Raw genomic sequence first — 16,499 nt, 5'->3', positions numbered from 1 at the left:
GTAGCACAGCAGAAACAAATCCGACTAGTATCCATGAGGATGCAGGTTCCAGCCCTGGCCTCACTCAGTGGGTTGGGAATCTGGTGTTGCTGTGAGCTGTGGTGTAGGTCACAGATGAGGATTGGATCCTGTGTTGCTATGGCCTGGAGTAGGCCAGCAGCTGTAGCTCTGATTCGACCCCTAGCCTGGGAACTTCCATATGCTGTGAGTGTGGTCCTAAAAAGCAAATATATAAACAAACAAACAAATAAATAAATAAATAAAAGGAGAAGTTTTGCAGCCTAGAATACTCTACCCAGCAAGAATATCATTTAAAATATAAGGAGAAATAAGGAATTTCTCCAACAAACAAAAATTAAAAGAGTACAGCAATATTAAGCCCATTCTAAAAGAAATACTGAAAGGGCTCCTCTAAATAAAAAGAAGAATAAATATGATGGAGGAAATCATAATTGGAAAGTAATCATTTAAATAAGCCAATATACAGATCTAAAATTAAAAAAAAAAAAAACCTATTATAAAAGCAACGATAAACACAAGGAACAGCAAAAGGATAAACAGGACGATGTTAAAAAAGGATATCGAAATTGTAACATATGTTGGAGTTCCCACTGTGGTACAGTGGAAACAAATCCTACCAGTGTCCATGAGGATGAGGGTTTGATCCCTGGCCTCACTCAGTGAGTCGGAGATCCAGCCTTGCCATGAGCTGTGGTGTAGGTTGGAGATGCAGCGAAGATCCTCCATTGCTGTGGCTGTGGTGCAGAAGGCCCCTGTAACTCCGATTTGACCCCTAGCCTGGGAACTTCCGCATGCCATAGGTGTGGCCCTAAAAAGAAAAATAAATAAATAAATAAATAAATAAATAAATATGTGGGGAAGGAAAGTAAGAAAATCCAGACTTTTTTTTTTAGAATGTGTTTGAGCCTATATGACTATCAGCTAAAGAAAGCAGATATAGGAAGGGATTAACATACTTGAAAAACAAGGCAACCACAAATCACACCCAAAGAATACATTCGCAAACACCAAAAAGAAGAGGACACAGCATAAAATAAAAGGAAATCATCCAACCAAAAAAAGAAAAGAACAAAGGAGAAACATGGAATCAACTGGAAAACAATGTTTAAAATGGCAATAAATCCATATTTATCAATAATTACCTTAAATGTCAATGGACTCGAATGCTCCAATGAAAAGACATAGAAGGGCAGACTGGATAAAAAAACAAGAGCGTACAACATGCTGCCTACAAGAGACTCACCTTAGGGCAAAGGACATATATAAATTGAAAATGTGGGGATGGAAAACGATATTTCATGTGAATGGAAAAGACAGAAAAGCAGGAGTTGCAATACTTATATCAGACAAAATACACTTTAACATGAAGGCCATAAAGAAGGACAAAGGAAGGAAACTATTTAATGAAAAAAGGAGCCATTCAAGAAGAGGATATTACACTTGTCAATATATATGCCCCTAACATAGGAGCACTCAAACACATACAACAAATACTAATAGACATAAAAGAGAATTGATGGGAATATAATAATAGTAGGAGACTTTAATACCCCACTCACATCAATGGACAGATCCTCTAGACAGAAAATCAATAAGGCAACAGAATTCCTAAATGACACAATAGAGAAGTTAGACTTAATGGATATTTTCAGGACATGATAGCCAAAAAAATTAGAATATACATTCTTTTCAAGTGCACATGGAACATTCTCAAGGAATGACCACATACTGGGGCACAAAACCAACCTCAACAAATTTAAGAGTATAGGAATAATTTCAAGTATCTTCTCTGACCACAATGGCATGAAACTAGAAAACAACCACAGGAAAAGAAATGAGAATAAACTGACCACATGGAGACTAAACAGCATGTTACTTAAAAAACCAATGAGTCAACGAGGAAATCAAATGGGAAATTAAAAAGTACCTTGAGGAGTTTCCATTGTGGCTCAGTGGTTAACTAATCTGACTGGTATCCATGAAGATACAGGTTCAGTCTCTGGCTTTGCTCTGTGGGTTAAGGATCCGGTGTTGCCGTGAGCTATGGTATAGGTCACAGACGTGGCTCGGATCCCTAGTTGCGTGGCTGTGGCGTAGGCTGGCGGCTACAGCTCCAATTAGACCCCTATCCTGGGAACCTCCATATGCCACGGGTAGAGCCCCGAAAAGAAAAAAAAGACAAAAAAAAACCCCACAAAAAACAAAAAACCTCAAGAGAAATGATAATGAAAACACAACTATTCAAAAATCTATGGGATGCCGCAAAAGCAGTGCTTAGAAAGAAGTTCATAGCAATATACGCCTTGCTCAAAAAAGAAGAAAAACCTCAAATTGACAACTTAACCTAACACCTAAAAGAATTAGGAAAAAAGATAAAACAAAACCTAAAGTCAGTAGAAAGAAATCATAAAAATCAGAGAGGAAATTGATAAAATAGAGATTCAAAAAACAATAGAAAAAAATCAATAAAACCAAGAGGTGGTTCTTTGAAAGGGTAATCAAAATTGAGAAACCTCTGGCCAGACTCACCAAGAAGAGGAGAGAAAGACCTCAAATAAACAAAATAAGAAATGAAAAAGGAGAAATCTCAATGCATACTGCAAAAATATAAAAAACCATAGGAGAATACTATGAACAAGTATATGCTAACAAATTAGACAACCTAGAGGAAATGGACAACTTTCTAGAGACATACAGCTCGTCAAAACTGAATCAAGAGGAAATAGATCAATTGAACAGACTCATCACTAGAAATGAAATTGAATATGTAAGAAATTTCCTGAAACTTCTAGCTATGCAGTCAAACCTACACATATGTGGGTTCACTGAGCCCATGGATACTTTTTATTTTCCTGGAAACTGCAAATATAGATACTTAAGAGCCACTCCTGCTGATAGAAACCTCAAGTCATAACCATGATACTTCCTGGCAGAATTCACACAGAGATTCTTGAGATAAATTCTGCTTCTTATTAACCTGTCTTCTTGCCTACATGATCAATATTGGCCAATGATGTCATGGCCTGTATCACAGTTTTTCTTTAGTGATTTTATGTGGACTTTCTGAAATCCACATTTCTTAATTTCATCTTGCATACCTTCACAAGATATACTTCAGAGTTGTCATTAAATTTTTAATGAATGTGGTTGGTGTATAAGTATATTCATGAATATTTGCACCATTAATGAAAGGACATGGGCACCTCTGCCATGGAAGCTAAGAGGAAAGAAGACTGAATTTGGAGCTGGCAGGAATAAATTAGGAGTTTGGGATTAACATATACACACTACTATATAAAAAATCGATAACCAACAAGGACCTACTGTAGAGCACAGGGAACTCTATTCGGTATTCTGTAATCACCTATATGGGAAAGAATCTGAAAAGGAACAAATATGTGTATATGTATAACTGAACCACTTTGCTGTATACCTGAGGCTAACACAACATTGTAAAGCAACTATATTACAATAAAAATTTTTTAAATAAATAAAAAAAATTTTTAAATTAAAAAAAGAAATTGGAGCTGGCAAGAGAGAAGTCATACTGGTCAGGAAGAATTATGCATTACAGACCCAGTGACCAAAAGAGCAAGAACCAGGCGTCCTCTTGCATCTCAGGAGAAGTGAAAAAAGAACTTGGGAATGAAGATGAATAAAATAACTGGACAGGTTTATTTTGTAGAGAGAACGCTCAAGGAGCATGGCTGGCCACTTTTTATCTTTTCAGATTCTCCTTGCCATCTTAAGGGACATAGGTCACTGCCCTGGTCTCGTCACATTTCACAATTAAATATCAAGAAAAGTCTGTTCCTGGGGAATTCCCACTGTGGCACAGCAGAAAGGAATCCTACCTGTATCCATGTGGATGTGGGTTCAATCCCTGGGCTTAATCAGTGGGGTCAGGGATCTGGCCTTGCCGTGAGCTGTGCTGTAGGTCGCAGACTCAGCTTGGATCTGGCATTGCTGTGGCTGTGGTGTAGGCTGGCACCTGCAGCTCTGATTTGACCCCTAGCCTGGGAACTTCCATATGCTGCAGGTGAAGCCCTAAAAAGCAGGGGAAAAAAAAGAAGAAAGAAGAAAGAAAAGAAAAGTCTGTTCCTTCTTGGAACCAACAAGAAGCCAGAGAGAGGGTATGACCTTTGTCCTTGACCAAACTGAGACCTGTCCCCACAAGCCCCACCACCATTTCTCCTGGATTCCAAGGGCCTCTGACCCCGCACTCCAGAGCTGTAGCTCCTACCCACCCACCTCATTCCTTTCACACTTGTTTCCAGAGCAGGGCCTTGTCCCTTCTCTTCCCCATGGCAGGACAAATTTTCTCAGAGGACCTGGCTCATGTCTGACTTTCCTTCATTCTCCACCCCCACACCACTCACGCAGCTTTCTTTGCTGGGTGCAACATCTCAGCTGCTGGCCATACATGACCTGCCTGTCCCTGCTCTGTCCTGTGTGGGCCAAGCTAGTCATCATCGCCTCTCGCTCCTGTTCACCTCCTCCCTGGGCCCAGTGGACACCACACAGCACATTCCAACCCCAGCAAAGGAGCACGGCCTGGCAGAAGAAGCAATTAAGACGGACATTTCTGCAAGCTGGAAATTCTCATAATTAAAACTTCTTCTGAAAGATTTCAGGAGTCTAAATGGCCCTAAGGGAAGAGAGGCACTAGCATCTTAAGAGGAAATCTGATCAGTAGAAATAGATAAGCTCAGTATTAATATAGGCCTGAAATTTTACTCTAGGGCCCAATGATCAGATATAAATATTTCTGTTGATTGAAACATGATAAGCTTGCTATATCCATTAACAGCTCTTAGCACATTCTGGAAGTCTCTAAAAGCAGCCATGGTTCCAATCTACCATGTAATCAAAAGTTCTTTTTAACACCATCATTCTCCTAAGTTTAGCGAAGACAGGTCTTAATACAGACAACAACCATCCATTAAAGAGAGAAAAATTTACTTTGATAAGACAAAGCTCAACACAAGTGCAGAAAGTCAAATTAAAGGCAACTGAAGCATAAGTACTACTTGGTGGACAGTAGTCACCCTGTGATATTTACCAATATTAACTCTCAGAAGACCAACCAAGTTTGTCATGTAATTACCGTATCAGCAAATTGAGAGACGAGACCTTTTGTGCACCCAGACAATGAGCCCATTGTCAAATCCAACACTTTTCAGAGCCCTGTCTGGAAAGTTACAAAGCGCTGACGTGAGGCAGCATTTCAACTCTGACATAACAATATGCTGAACTTTACTCACCCAGAAGAAGGATAAACACGGTTTATAAATGTGACAGACCCATCCATTCTGATAAATGCAAGCTGACAGGTTATCCACAGGACAGAAAAGATATTACCCTGTTCTACCAAAGATGGCTCAGATCTGCAGCTTTTCATAGCTTCTGAAGGAGCCAGACCACCATGGGAAGAAAAGGTTTCTTATTTAAAAAAACAAAAAGTGGGTGTTCTTTAATATCAGAAAGAAGGATCTAAATATCAGGGACAGTTAACAACAATTAACAACTCATGGATTACCCTGGTGGCTCAGCAGCTTAAGTATCCGGTGTTGTTACTGCTGTAGCTCTGGGTAAAGGCTGTGGCGTGGTTCGATCCCTGGCCTGGGATCTTCCAAATGCTGTGGATATGGCCAAAAAACAACAACAACAACAACTCATGTATTAGACTGAAAAATTACAGCTACTCTGCAGTTTTTACCCCCTCTCTCACTAAGAACACATATACGCATGTACTTCACTGCCTTTACAGGCACTAAAACATACATGAGGTGACATTTACATCCATGAAGAGTTGCTAAATGACTTCTTAGAGGCAGTTAGCTTGTCCATACTAACATTTTCCTTGCAATTTTTTTATTTCCGGAAGCAAAACTCTGTGCAATCTAATAAAAGTGCTGACTTTCTTCATTTGAAGAAGACTGCTCACAAGTCAGCCCCTTAATAAAGTGAGAGTCTCTATCACCCTAGAGACAGGCCAGCCCAACAGACTGGTTCCAGGACCTTGTTGAGAAAATGCAAGCTCAGATGACTGTCCCCAAAAGAATATGCTCCCATAGAGTAAATGATCTCACTCCACATCCTTGAGGCCTTGTATAACTGTACTAATGCTTTATTAGGCACATGCTCCAAATGCTCAGCTCGTGGATCCCACCCAGGCCTCTGGTCAGAACCCCTCCTGCTTAGACAATGTGGGGAAAGTATCAGAGGATCCGTGAAGAACATGGCTCTGTTGCAATTCGAAAGTGGCTGTCATAAACAGCATCCAGCACGTCACACATGGGGAAGACTTGGGCTCAGACCCAAAAGACAGAAACCAACAGCAAATGAAGAAAGAATGAGGACACTCAGCAAATGTAAAAATGAAATTCTTCAAGGGGAGACTCATGTGATGGTCATTCGGACCCCTCAGGCAATGAGTGTTCTGCATTCCTATGAATTCAGGCAAAAACAAGGTTGCTTAACTTAGTAGTCAGCATAGACCTCATTGCACCAGATAATGAGCTTAACTTGCTGAGAGTTTCATTCTGCTTATGGTAACAGTTAATAGGCAGACAAATGTACTGGGATAGTGTTTTCAGGCTGGGTCTACATCCATGAATTTAAAGGAAACAGACTAATTTCTTGCTCAAAAAAAAAAAACTGGGGCTCCGTTTCCTACAGCTTTATCTGTATCAATCTTCCTTTGGATGCTTCCTCACGACATACACCTTAAGGTCAGACTTGTCTCTAGATAATAATAATGACAGTAGCTGCCATTGATAGAATGCTTGCTATTTCCCCAGGCAGCCCACTAGGGTTTGTATTCATTCATTCATCCAACTGATATCTATTGAATATCCACCATGTGACAGAGTGATGTAGGTTTCAGGGTACAATCTGAGAGTTCCCTGGTGGCCTAGGAGTTAAGGATTTGGCATTGACACTGCTGTGGCTCAGACTGGATCCCTGGCCCAGGAACTTCTGCATGACACAGGCACAGCCACCCTTCCCCCCAGCCCAGGTACAGTCTGAATAAAACAACGTTCTTGTTGTCACAGAATTTTCCAAAAGAGGAAAAAGAAAACAAAAGAATAAATATGGAATGTATCAGGTGATGATCAGGGCAACAAATAAGAAAGCAAGATAAACATGCCAGAGAGTGAGCATGTGAAGTGTGCTGACCTAGTAAAGACCATCAGGAACACACTTGTAGTTCAGGAACACGTTGGGCTGATGGATTTGCTACAAGGGAGAGGGCACACCTTTGGGATCCAGGCATCTAAGCAAGAGGATGTCAATGAACTTGTCATGAGATCTGGCCATGCTAAGTGATTTGGGAGACAGTTCAAGAAAGCAGAATTTTGCTCTGAACTGGATACTGTCAGGAAGTGATGGTAATTCCATGATACGACATCTTGAAAATTCTTTGTTTTGTTTTTAAGGGCTGCACCAGCAGCATGTGGAAGTTCCCAGGCTAGGGTTGAATCAGAGCTATAGCCGCCAGCCTATGCCAGAGCCATGGCAACTGGAAATCTGAGCCGTGTCTGCAACCTACACCACAGCTCACAGCAACACCAGATCCTTAACCCAATGAGCGAGGCCAGGGATAGATCCTGTGTCCTCATGGATGCTAGTCGGGTTCGTTAACCACTGAGCCACGACAGGAACTCCTGATAATTCTTATCTCAAAGGTGGGGCAGTGAATCACAACAGCCCCCAAAGGGAATATGTGGGCCCATTTGTGGTTTGGACAACCTTGTTCTTATCTGGATTTGGGCATAAGATTATGAATAGGTCTTACCTTTGTCTAGATCCATCATGGTCCCAGAACAGTCTGAAGTGTTAGGCCTTACAAATGTTGGTGTTTTGGGTGACTGTTTACCTCCAACAACAGAACAGCTAGGCTATGAGTGCCAGGTCCTGGTGGTCTTGGGCTGCTTTTCTCTTTCCTGTGCTCAATCCTCCCTCAACCTCCCAAGATAGGTACTATTACTATTTCTCTTTCATAAATGAGGGGACAGAGTCCCAGAGAAACAAAGGACTGATACAAGAGCAAGCAACCAAGAAAGCCAGGGCTTTTTTTAATCTGACTCCAGAGCCAGCCTCTTACCACTCCACAAATGGGTCTGTTCAGTACTGAGCCTTCTGAATTCCTATGGCAAGACCTCCTCTTCAAAAGGGCTAGGGGGCTTTCAGTAGGAGGGTGGACTAAATGCTGCAGGGCAAGCTGCTACCACAGACACCCCTAGCACCTAGCCCAAACGACAAGCAATTGTCCAAGAAATGAAGTCCACCTAGTCATTGTCAAGGTGAACTATTTTCCTCTCAGGGACAAAGGAAACATTTTTCTGTTTTGTTTAAATTGGAGAACTTGATGAAACATTATAAATCAACTACACTTTAATAATAACAAAAAATAAATAATAAATTGGAAGGCTTCTTTTTCAATAATTTAGTAAAACCCCGTTTATCTCCACAAATTATGAACTCTAACAGAAGTTTTAAATACCAGAAGAGCATACTAAAGAAGACTATAAAGGTAAAGTTCTAGCGGGTGAGGATAACAGAGTAGGAGGCAATTAGTATGGCCTGAATCCCACATTTTATAACCGCCCCCTCCCACCGCAGCCAGATCAGGGCTTACCAGCAGGTTTTCCGGCTTGAGATCCCGGTGGACAATGCTCTTGTCGTGCATGTGGACGAGTGCCTTGCACAGGTCCATGAGCATGAGGGCGGCGTCGCGCTCCGGGAACTTCACACTTTCTATGATGGCATCGAAGAGGTCGCCTCCCTGCACGTACTCCATGATCAGGTAGATCTCCGTTTCCGTTTCGTACACTTCGTGCAGTTTTACGATGTTGGGATGAGAGAGGCTCTGGATGATCAGGATCTCGCTGTCCACCATGTCCTCTTTGCCCTTGAGCTTGGACTTATCGATGATTTTCATAGCGTAGGGCTGTCGGGTTCCACGGTGCCGGCACTCCTTCACTACTGCGAAGTTTCCGTCCCCGATCACGCGGCCGGTCTCGTACTCCTTCCTCACGTCTGTCGCCAGGATGCCCGCCGGCCGCCGCCTCCTGCCCAGCGACCGCTCTGTCTTGCTCTCCTCCGGCTTCGTCTTGGGCTCCTTTTCTACACTGGCCGGAGGCTCGTCTCGGGGGGCCGTCTTCCTCCCTCCGGACACGCCTGGCTTTTTCTCCTTCTCCGCCTCCTGTTCGTCCCCTCGGGTCCTGGAGAGCTTCTCCGGGTCGAGGTTGGCATGACGCTCCCTGAAGAGCCAGCCTCCCTGCTTGCTCCTGCCTGCATTCCTGCCGTCCTTCTCCTCTCCGCCGGGCTGAACCTCCCCCGCGTCCCTCTTGGTCTTGGCTGAGGCGGGGGGATGACCTTCTTGGCCTCCAGGATCTCGGTCCTCTTTCCTGTCGGCGCTTTTGCTGGGTCTCCTGGACTCCTGGGCCGGGCACCCAGGACTGCTCCTGTGGCCTTCCCTCCAGCCTTCCTCCCCACCCTGGGGCTTCTCCTCGGGGGACCTCCTGCAGCTCCTGGTTCTCACCAGCCTCTCCACCTCATATCGGGAGCACCTGCCCAGGTCCAGCTCGCTGGCGCCCAGGGAGAGTCGCTCCCTCTGCTGGCTCTGCTGGAGCTCTCGCTCTCGCTTACACTGCTCGCACCTGACAATCTCCCCTGACGTCTTTTCGATCTCCACCCCCAGGTGCTTCTCTCCGCTGGCATGCCTCTCCAGAGTGGCATCCCTGGGCACCTTGTTGCTTGGTTCAGGCTCCCACTTCCCCCTCACCCATTTCTTCTGGACCTTCGCCCTGTCCTCGAGGGGGGTCTTCCCCTGAGGTCTGATGGTGGCCTGGGACCTTGTTGCTTCATGGCAGCTCTTGCTGGTCTCAGTCTCCCCGCAGTGGTGACCCCCTTTCAGAGCCTTGCTGTAAAGCCTGCTTCTCAGCCTTGGAGAGGGGACCTGGCTGTGCTGGGTCAAGGAGGACAGGGCCCGGGCTTTGTTGGGGTACAGTTCCTCTAAAGCCACTTGGATGTTCTTCAGAGTCAGAGGTTCTTTGCCCATGGCTATGAAAGCATCCCCTTCCCGGAAGAAATCAGACACGCTCCTGATTTCCCTGCCCTTGAGGTTGAACAGCTTCCTCACGCGGTCACTCTTCCATCTGGGAAAGCCCAGAGCCTCAGAGACATCAGCCAAGAGCTGCTCAAAGGTCTGCACGGACCGCCTGTTGAGAAGCAGTGTGATCTTGCGCAGGGGGTGCCCGCCCAGCTTGACCACAGTCACGACCCTGGGCTTCAGTGGGCTGCTTTCAGTGTGGACAGGGTGAAGGCCACTCTGGGGGCTGAACATGGGCACCATGGAGCCCCGAGGCCCCAGGAATGGTTTCTCCAGACTCCCCCGGCCAGTAGGCAGCCACACACTCTGCAGCTTCCGCTCTGAGATTCTCGAGCTTAAGTATTTTAAGGAATGTTCACATAGGCCTCGATGTTCTGTAGCGGAAAGAGGACAACACAGAATTAGTCAGATGGGTTCAAAGAGGCCTGTGACCTTCAGCAAACCTTCACCAAAGATGACTGATGCCGTTATAGTTTAGAAGTGTGTTCTTTGAGGGTCTGCTTGAAACAATGGAGCCTTTACACATCAGGTCTAATCTCCAGTTTCCCCCAAGAGAGACCAGGAACGCAGAACAGAGTCAGCACTGGGCCCGAGGTGGCTCCCCAGGTCTCCTAGGCAACCCCCAGAATAGACCACACCATGGGAGCCCCTTCTAGGTGAGGCCTGACCTTAAATGCACTACACTCAAGTGAGCTGATCTTCCAGGGTCTACACATGAGATAAAAGGTCCAAGGTTTGCTGCCCAGGAAATACCAACAAGAGGTCAGAAATTTCTGAAACTTTAAAGCACCCAAGTCTTACCCACATCTTTGCCAAGAACAGTTTTCTCAGCTTGACTTTCAACCCACACAGGATGAGCCAAGATGTGAGGAAGTCATGATCGCAGAATTTGAGACAGATCTGGATTTGAATCCTGGTTTGACCACTGACTTTTTGGGTGAGCTTGGGCAAATTACTCATGTTCCATATTTTTCATTTATGAAATTGGAATAATAACACCTTTTTCCCAGGATCTTTGTGAAAAGTGAATAAGAAAATGAATATAATTCATTTCAATATATGCTTGACACACAGTAAAGGCATAGCGATTGACAGTTATTGATTCTGTCCTTATGATCTTAACATCTCTTCTGTATGATCACTTCATTTTGGTAATGATGTAATCTACTAAAGTAAATTTCTACTGTGCACAGTGTCACCCGGCGTCATAGGAACTCAGGGGCCAACATGACATATGGTCTTCTCTAAATGTTTTATCCTCTTGTCATTAAAAAAAGGAAAAAAAGGGAGTTCCTGTCATGGCTCAGGAAGTTATAAACCCAACTAGTATCTATGAGCATGTGGGTTTAATCCCTGGCCTCACTCAGTGGGTTAAGGATCTGGTGCTGCCATAAGCTGTGGTGTAGGTCGAAGATGTGGCTCAGATCCTGTGTTGCTATGGCTGTGGCATAGGCCAGCAGCTGCAGCTCTTGATTCAACACATAGCCTAGGAACTTCGATATGCCACAGGTGCAGCCTAAAAAGGGGGGGAAAAAAAAAGAAAGAAAGAAACCAGTATATTCATATTCATAGCTTTAATAACGAGTATGGGCTCATAATCACTTTGTTTCCTGATAAATTGAATAAATGAGTAAAACAAGACTTTATAATTCTGAATCAAATGAACCCAGCCATATCTCATTTTCTTGTGCTTCACTTTGTTATGCTTTGAAGATATTGTGTTTTTTAGAAATTGAAGGTTAGTGGAAACCCTGCATCAAGCAAGTCTATTGGTGCCTTTTTTCCAAAAGGCATTTGTTCACTTCATGTCTCTATGTCACATTTTGGTAACTCTCACATTTCAAATTTGGTCATTATTGTATTTGTGATGGTGATCTGTGATCAGGGATTTTAGATTTTACTACTATGACTCACTGAAGGCTCAGATGATGGTTATCATTTTTTTTAGCAATAGGATATTTTTTAATTAAGCTGTGCACATTTTTTTAGACATAATGCTATTGCACACTCAATAGACTACAGTTGAGTGTAAACATAACTTTTATATGCACTGTGAAATTTTTAAAAAAAATTCATGTAACTTGCTTTATTGCAGTACTCAGGAACGGAACTCACAATAGCTCCAAGGTCTGCCTGCGCTGGAGACAGTTTTGTCAATTCAATTTCAATTTCTGTGCAGATCAGGAAAGAAAACAGGAAAATAACAAAATCTGTAACTGAAACCATGAAGGTGGGCTGCCAATTATTCAAGTTACCCCCACAGGATCCATTTATCATGCCCTACCTACATGCAGGAATCTGCTATTTATCTGCTTCCTTTAAAAAAGAAGTTGAAAATAATTATTTTTAAGTGCCTTTTTTTTTTTTTTGCTTTTTAGCATGTGGAAGAATGTGGAAGTTCCCAAACTAGGGGTCAAATGGGAGCTGTAGCTGTCAGCCTACGCCACAATCATAGCAATGCAAGTGCATTTGAATTGTAGCAGAAACTCCAGTTGTGCCAGGATGGGCAATTTGGCCCAGCATATTGACACAGAATGTTTTTTGTTTTTTAATTATAACATACAATCTGTTCGGAGATGATTTCCATCTAGACACAGGTGTCTGATTAGATGACAAGTGGTGGCCGGTACTGATCTTCCCACATGCCAGGAATTTATGAGCTTCACAGTCACGTTTACAGTTAAACTACTTATTTATGGACATCTGTCATTCCTTTCTCCTCATTATCTCTTTAATCTGCTTCCATTTTCTGGCTAAGAGAGTTGATGCTGAGAGAAAAGAAGAGAGGTCTACAGTAGTCATGCTAGTTCATGTTTCCTCAAGAAACAGAAGGGTGCCAAGGAAGGTGACCTTCAAACACACGTACACAAAGAGACTAAGTTTTCTTTTTCTTCTTCTCCTTCTCCTGCTCCTTCTTCTTTTTTGGCAGCAGCTTGATGTGGGATCTCAGTTCCCAGACTAGGGATTAAACCTGGACTGCAGTGGTGAAAGTGTGGAGTTCTAACCACTAGACCACCAGGGAACTCCCTAAGTCTTCTCATTTGTTTTCCTCATGGTGCATTTCACAGAGAGGGCCCCTCTGTACTTATCTATCAGGCGAAGTAAAGGGAAAAGAATTCTCTATTCTAAGGAAGGCTCAGGGAAGAAGCAGGAGGACAAGGGAACATCCTGTGAATACATTAGGGATGCAGGAAAGTTTAGCATGGAAGAGCATTCAAGGAGGAGCCCAGAGGAGGTCCAAGATGGGATGTCAGGAGGCATATAACGGTAGTGGAACAGGACATTGTGGGTCGCATGTTGAGGGGTGACCCTGGATGACAGAGGTAAATCATGATGAGACCCCCAAGGTCCCAAACAGTGGAGCTGTGGTGTTTGTGTGTAATGACAGATGATTTGGCCTGTGGTACCCAGAGTCAGGTCAGGGGGGAAGGGACGCATGCTTTGGGATGGTAGTGCCCAGCCAGCTTCCGCAGACCCTAGCTCAGAACCTGTCCTCATTCCCTGCAGTTAGCAGAGCACACTGGGCACACTCAATGCCCGAATCCAGGAAAGGCTCCACCAGAGCAGCCCCCATCCCAGGGTCCCAACACAGAGGCTGTGGAGAGTGGAGCTCAGCCTGTGTCACATCACCATCGTGCATGTGAGGCCCACTGTCCAGGCCATCTCAAACTCACCTAAAGCCTCTGCAATCTGGGGCCAGAGTGAGAACTTAGTCCCCATCCTCCTCAACAGGAGCTAGAGGAATGGCACTTCTGGTTCTGTCTGCATCATGATCCTGGGGGGTGCCCTAGGAAACCACAACCTCAAGATGCAATTATCTTATCCTCTCTTCCCTAAGCCCTCCTTCCTCCTTTAAAATTCTTGGTCTAGAGCAAATTTTTCTTCTTTGAAGTGAAGAGAAAAAAAAGCCAGGAGCTGCTGAATGCCTGGTCTGTAGGCAGGGAGGGCAAACGTTAGGGAGAGGAGGAGCCTAGCACACCCCTGGGACCCTGGGCTCAGTCTCTAGGAACAGTCCCTTTTCCAAAGGAAAGCAGCACCCAAGGACTTTCAGGCTGACTGTAAGCAGCAATGTCGCAGGACCTACCCCAGATCACATGACCAAAACCAAAGGTCAGCCCATGTCTACTTGTCTACTTTAGCAACTTACAAGATCGATTAAGTGGAACCATACAAAATTGCCAGTAGTTCTATCACTTACCCCAAAATGGAAATTTCATATGGCTCAACCTAATATGATCTAGGAATAGTAACCCCTACTCTGCCCCTACACCAACTATAAATAGTTAGGAGTTCCCTGTTGGCCTAGTGGTTAAGGAACCAGTGTTGTTACTGTTCTGGCTCAGGTTCAATCCCAGGAACTTCTGTGTGCTGCAGGCACAGCCAAAATACCCAACAAAACAAAACAATAGTTATTGAGGGTAAAGATAGTGAAAATTAAACATCTGAATTTCCTCAGCCACCAAGCCTGCAGCTTCCAATAGGAGGCACAGAAAAAGACTCTCTTGTAGCATCATTTGTCTGTTAATTGACTACAGCAACATAAATTGATCTCCCCTTGACAATACTGCTGCTCTTGCCTCAAACACCCCAAACACAAATGTTTACAGGGTTTCTCCCCAACACCCATCAAGCCCATGCATGCAGCCATTCCTCTGCTCGAGAACCTATGGTGGCTCCTGATTACCACCCTGGAGGGCCAAACTCAAGTTCTCAGCTTGACATGTAAGGTGGCCCCCACCCAACCCAACCCCATGCCACTTTCACCCCTCCCACCCATCCAAGCCTTACCATCGTATAAGATCCAAGATCAGCAACCACCACCAAACCCTCCCTGACCTTGCAAGTTCGTAGTCATAGCTTCCTCCTCTGAAGCCCTGATCATTCATGAAACCAACATTTACCAGGACTGCCTGAGACTCTTCTGCACACCTCAGCTAAGTATTACTTCACCTTCAGAGGTATTCTCCCTCTGGACTAAACTTAGCCTCTTCAAAGGCAGAGACTGTGGATCATGCAAACTCCCCTACACTGTCCTATTACGTCAAGTAAGCACACAAGATTTGGGTCCCCAACCCTAACATCAAGCATCAAGTCTCAGTCTTCCTGGCTCTCCTTGTAAATAGTTGAGTGTTACTGCTTTCCACCCAGGGGGACACCCCACCATGGACTTTAACTGAAAGTGAAATGAAGCAAGTGAGGTGAAAGGAAACATGATCACAGACATTCACTGACGACAAGGAAATGTGCCAATGCAGCATTTATCAAGAACAGCTAACACAGGTAGGGAAGAGAAGGGCACGTCCCCAGAGTTTTGTGAAAGCTTCATTTTAGAGAACATGAACATGGATTCAGAAACTCTAACTTAAATCCATCAGGCTCTAAGTGGCTGTGTGACCTTGGGAACGTTACATGATCTCCCTGAGCCTCAGTTTCCATGAAGCCAAACCCAATATCTCACTCAGGTTGAAGGCACCCAACATGTTGGCTTGGCTCTAGAGTGGGCACTCAAACTGGGTTTGTTTTCTTCCTTCTCCAATTCTTATAACTTTGGATTGCCCCCAAATCCATGTACATGACCAGGGCAAAGAGGGCAGGATGCTGAATGTGACTCAGCAAGGTGAATTTGTCATTCATGTAGTGACTGAAATAGAAAAACACTAGGGATAGGATATTAAGAGAAACACTCAGGCAAATCTAAGCATACAGCTCTTAGATAAACGAAGGGAGATCAACTCCTGGTCACTGATCCTAGGATTCTCTGACTGGTGTGAGCCAATAAACTCAATAACTGCACAGAATCTTGCTCTTTTTCCCCTCTAACGGGTTTGTTTTCCAGCAATTGTGCCTCCTATCTGTTGCCCAATTCAGATGAATTAACATAACCCAGTTCCACAATGGTCACCTCTATACCTTATTACGTGGAAAAGGCTACCAAAATGACTGGAAATTACGTTAACTCGGTTTATTTTCTAATCATTTATTATTACTTTGTTTAGATTGACCATCATTAAGTTAGGATCAAGGAAAAAAAGCAATGAAAACATACTGCTAAAATGAATCTCTTACTTATCTTCTTTAATCAGAACACAGGGAGTATATCTTTTCTTTCACAGGGGTCGAATCAGAGCTGTAGATGCTGGCCTATGCCACAGCCACAGCAACTCAGGATCTGAGCTGTGTCTGTGACCTATACCACCGCTCATGGCAACACCGGATCCTTAACCCACTGATCAAGGCCAGGGATCGAACCTGCATCCTCATGGATGCTAGTCAGATTCGTTTCCACTGAGCCATGACAGGAACTCCGGGAATATATCTTTTCCTAGTAACTTTTTAACCATAAACCATATGTCTAATT

The 16,499-nt window shown here is 44.1% G+C and overlaps 1 protein-coding gene across 2 annotated transcripts in view; it reads right to left on the bottom strand.

Moving 5' to 3' along the window:
* DCLK3 (doublecortin like kinase 3) overlaps nucleotides 1-16,499 on the bottom strand; it is a 54,109-nt gene that overhangs the window by 21,834 nt on the left and 15,776 nt on the right. For both annotated transcript variants that reach the window (XM_047770162.1, XM_047770163.1), the window contains exon 2: nucleotides 8,666-10,515. In XM_047770162.1, the coding sequence (XP_047626118.1) occupies nucleotides 8,666-10,384 (1,719 nt within the window). In that variant the 5' untranslated portion in view covers nucleotides 10,385-10,515. The remainder of the gene's footprint in view (nucleotides 1-8,665; nucleotides 10,516-16,499) is intronic.

This window comes from Phacochoerus africanus, chromosome 1, assembly GCF_016906955.1.
Source record: "Phacochoerus africanus isolate WHEZ1 chromosome 1, ROS_Pafr_v1, whole genome shotgun sequence".
In the NCBI taxonomy this organism is placed as follows: domain Eukaryota; kingdom Metazoa; phylum Chordata; class Mammalia; order Artiodactyla; family Suidae; genus Phacochoerus; species Phacochoerus africanus.
The sequence above is the reverse complement of the archived record's forward strand: the minus strand, read 5'-3'. Positions and strand labels throughout refer to the sequence as shown.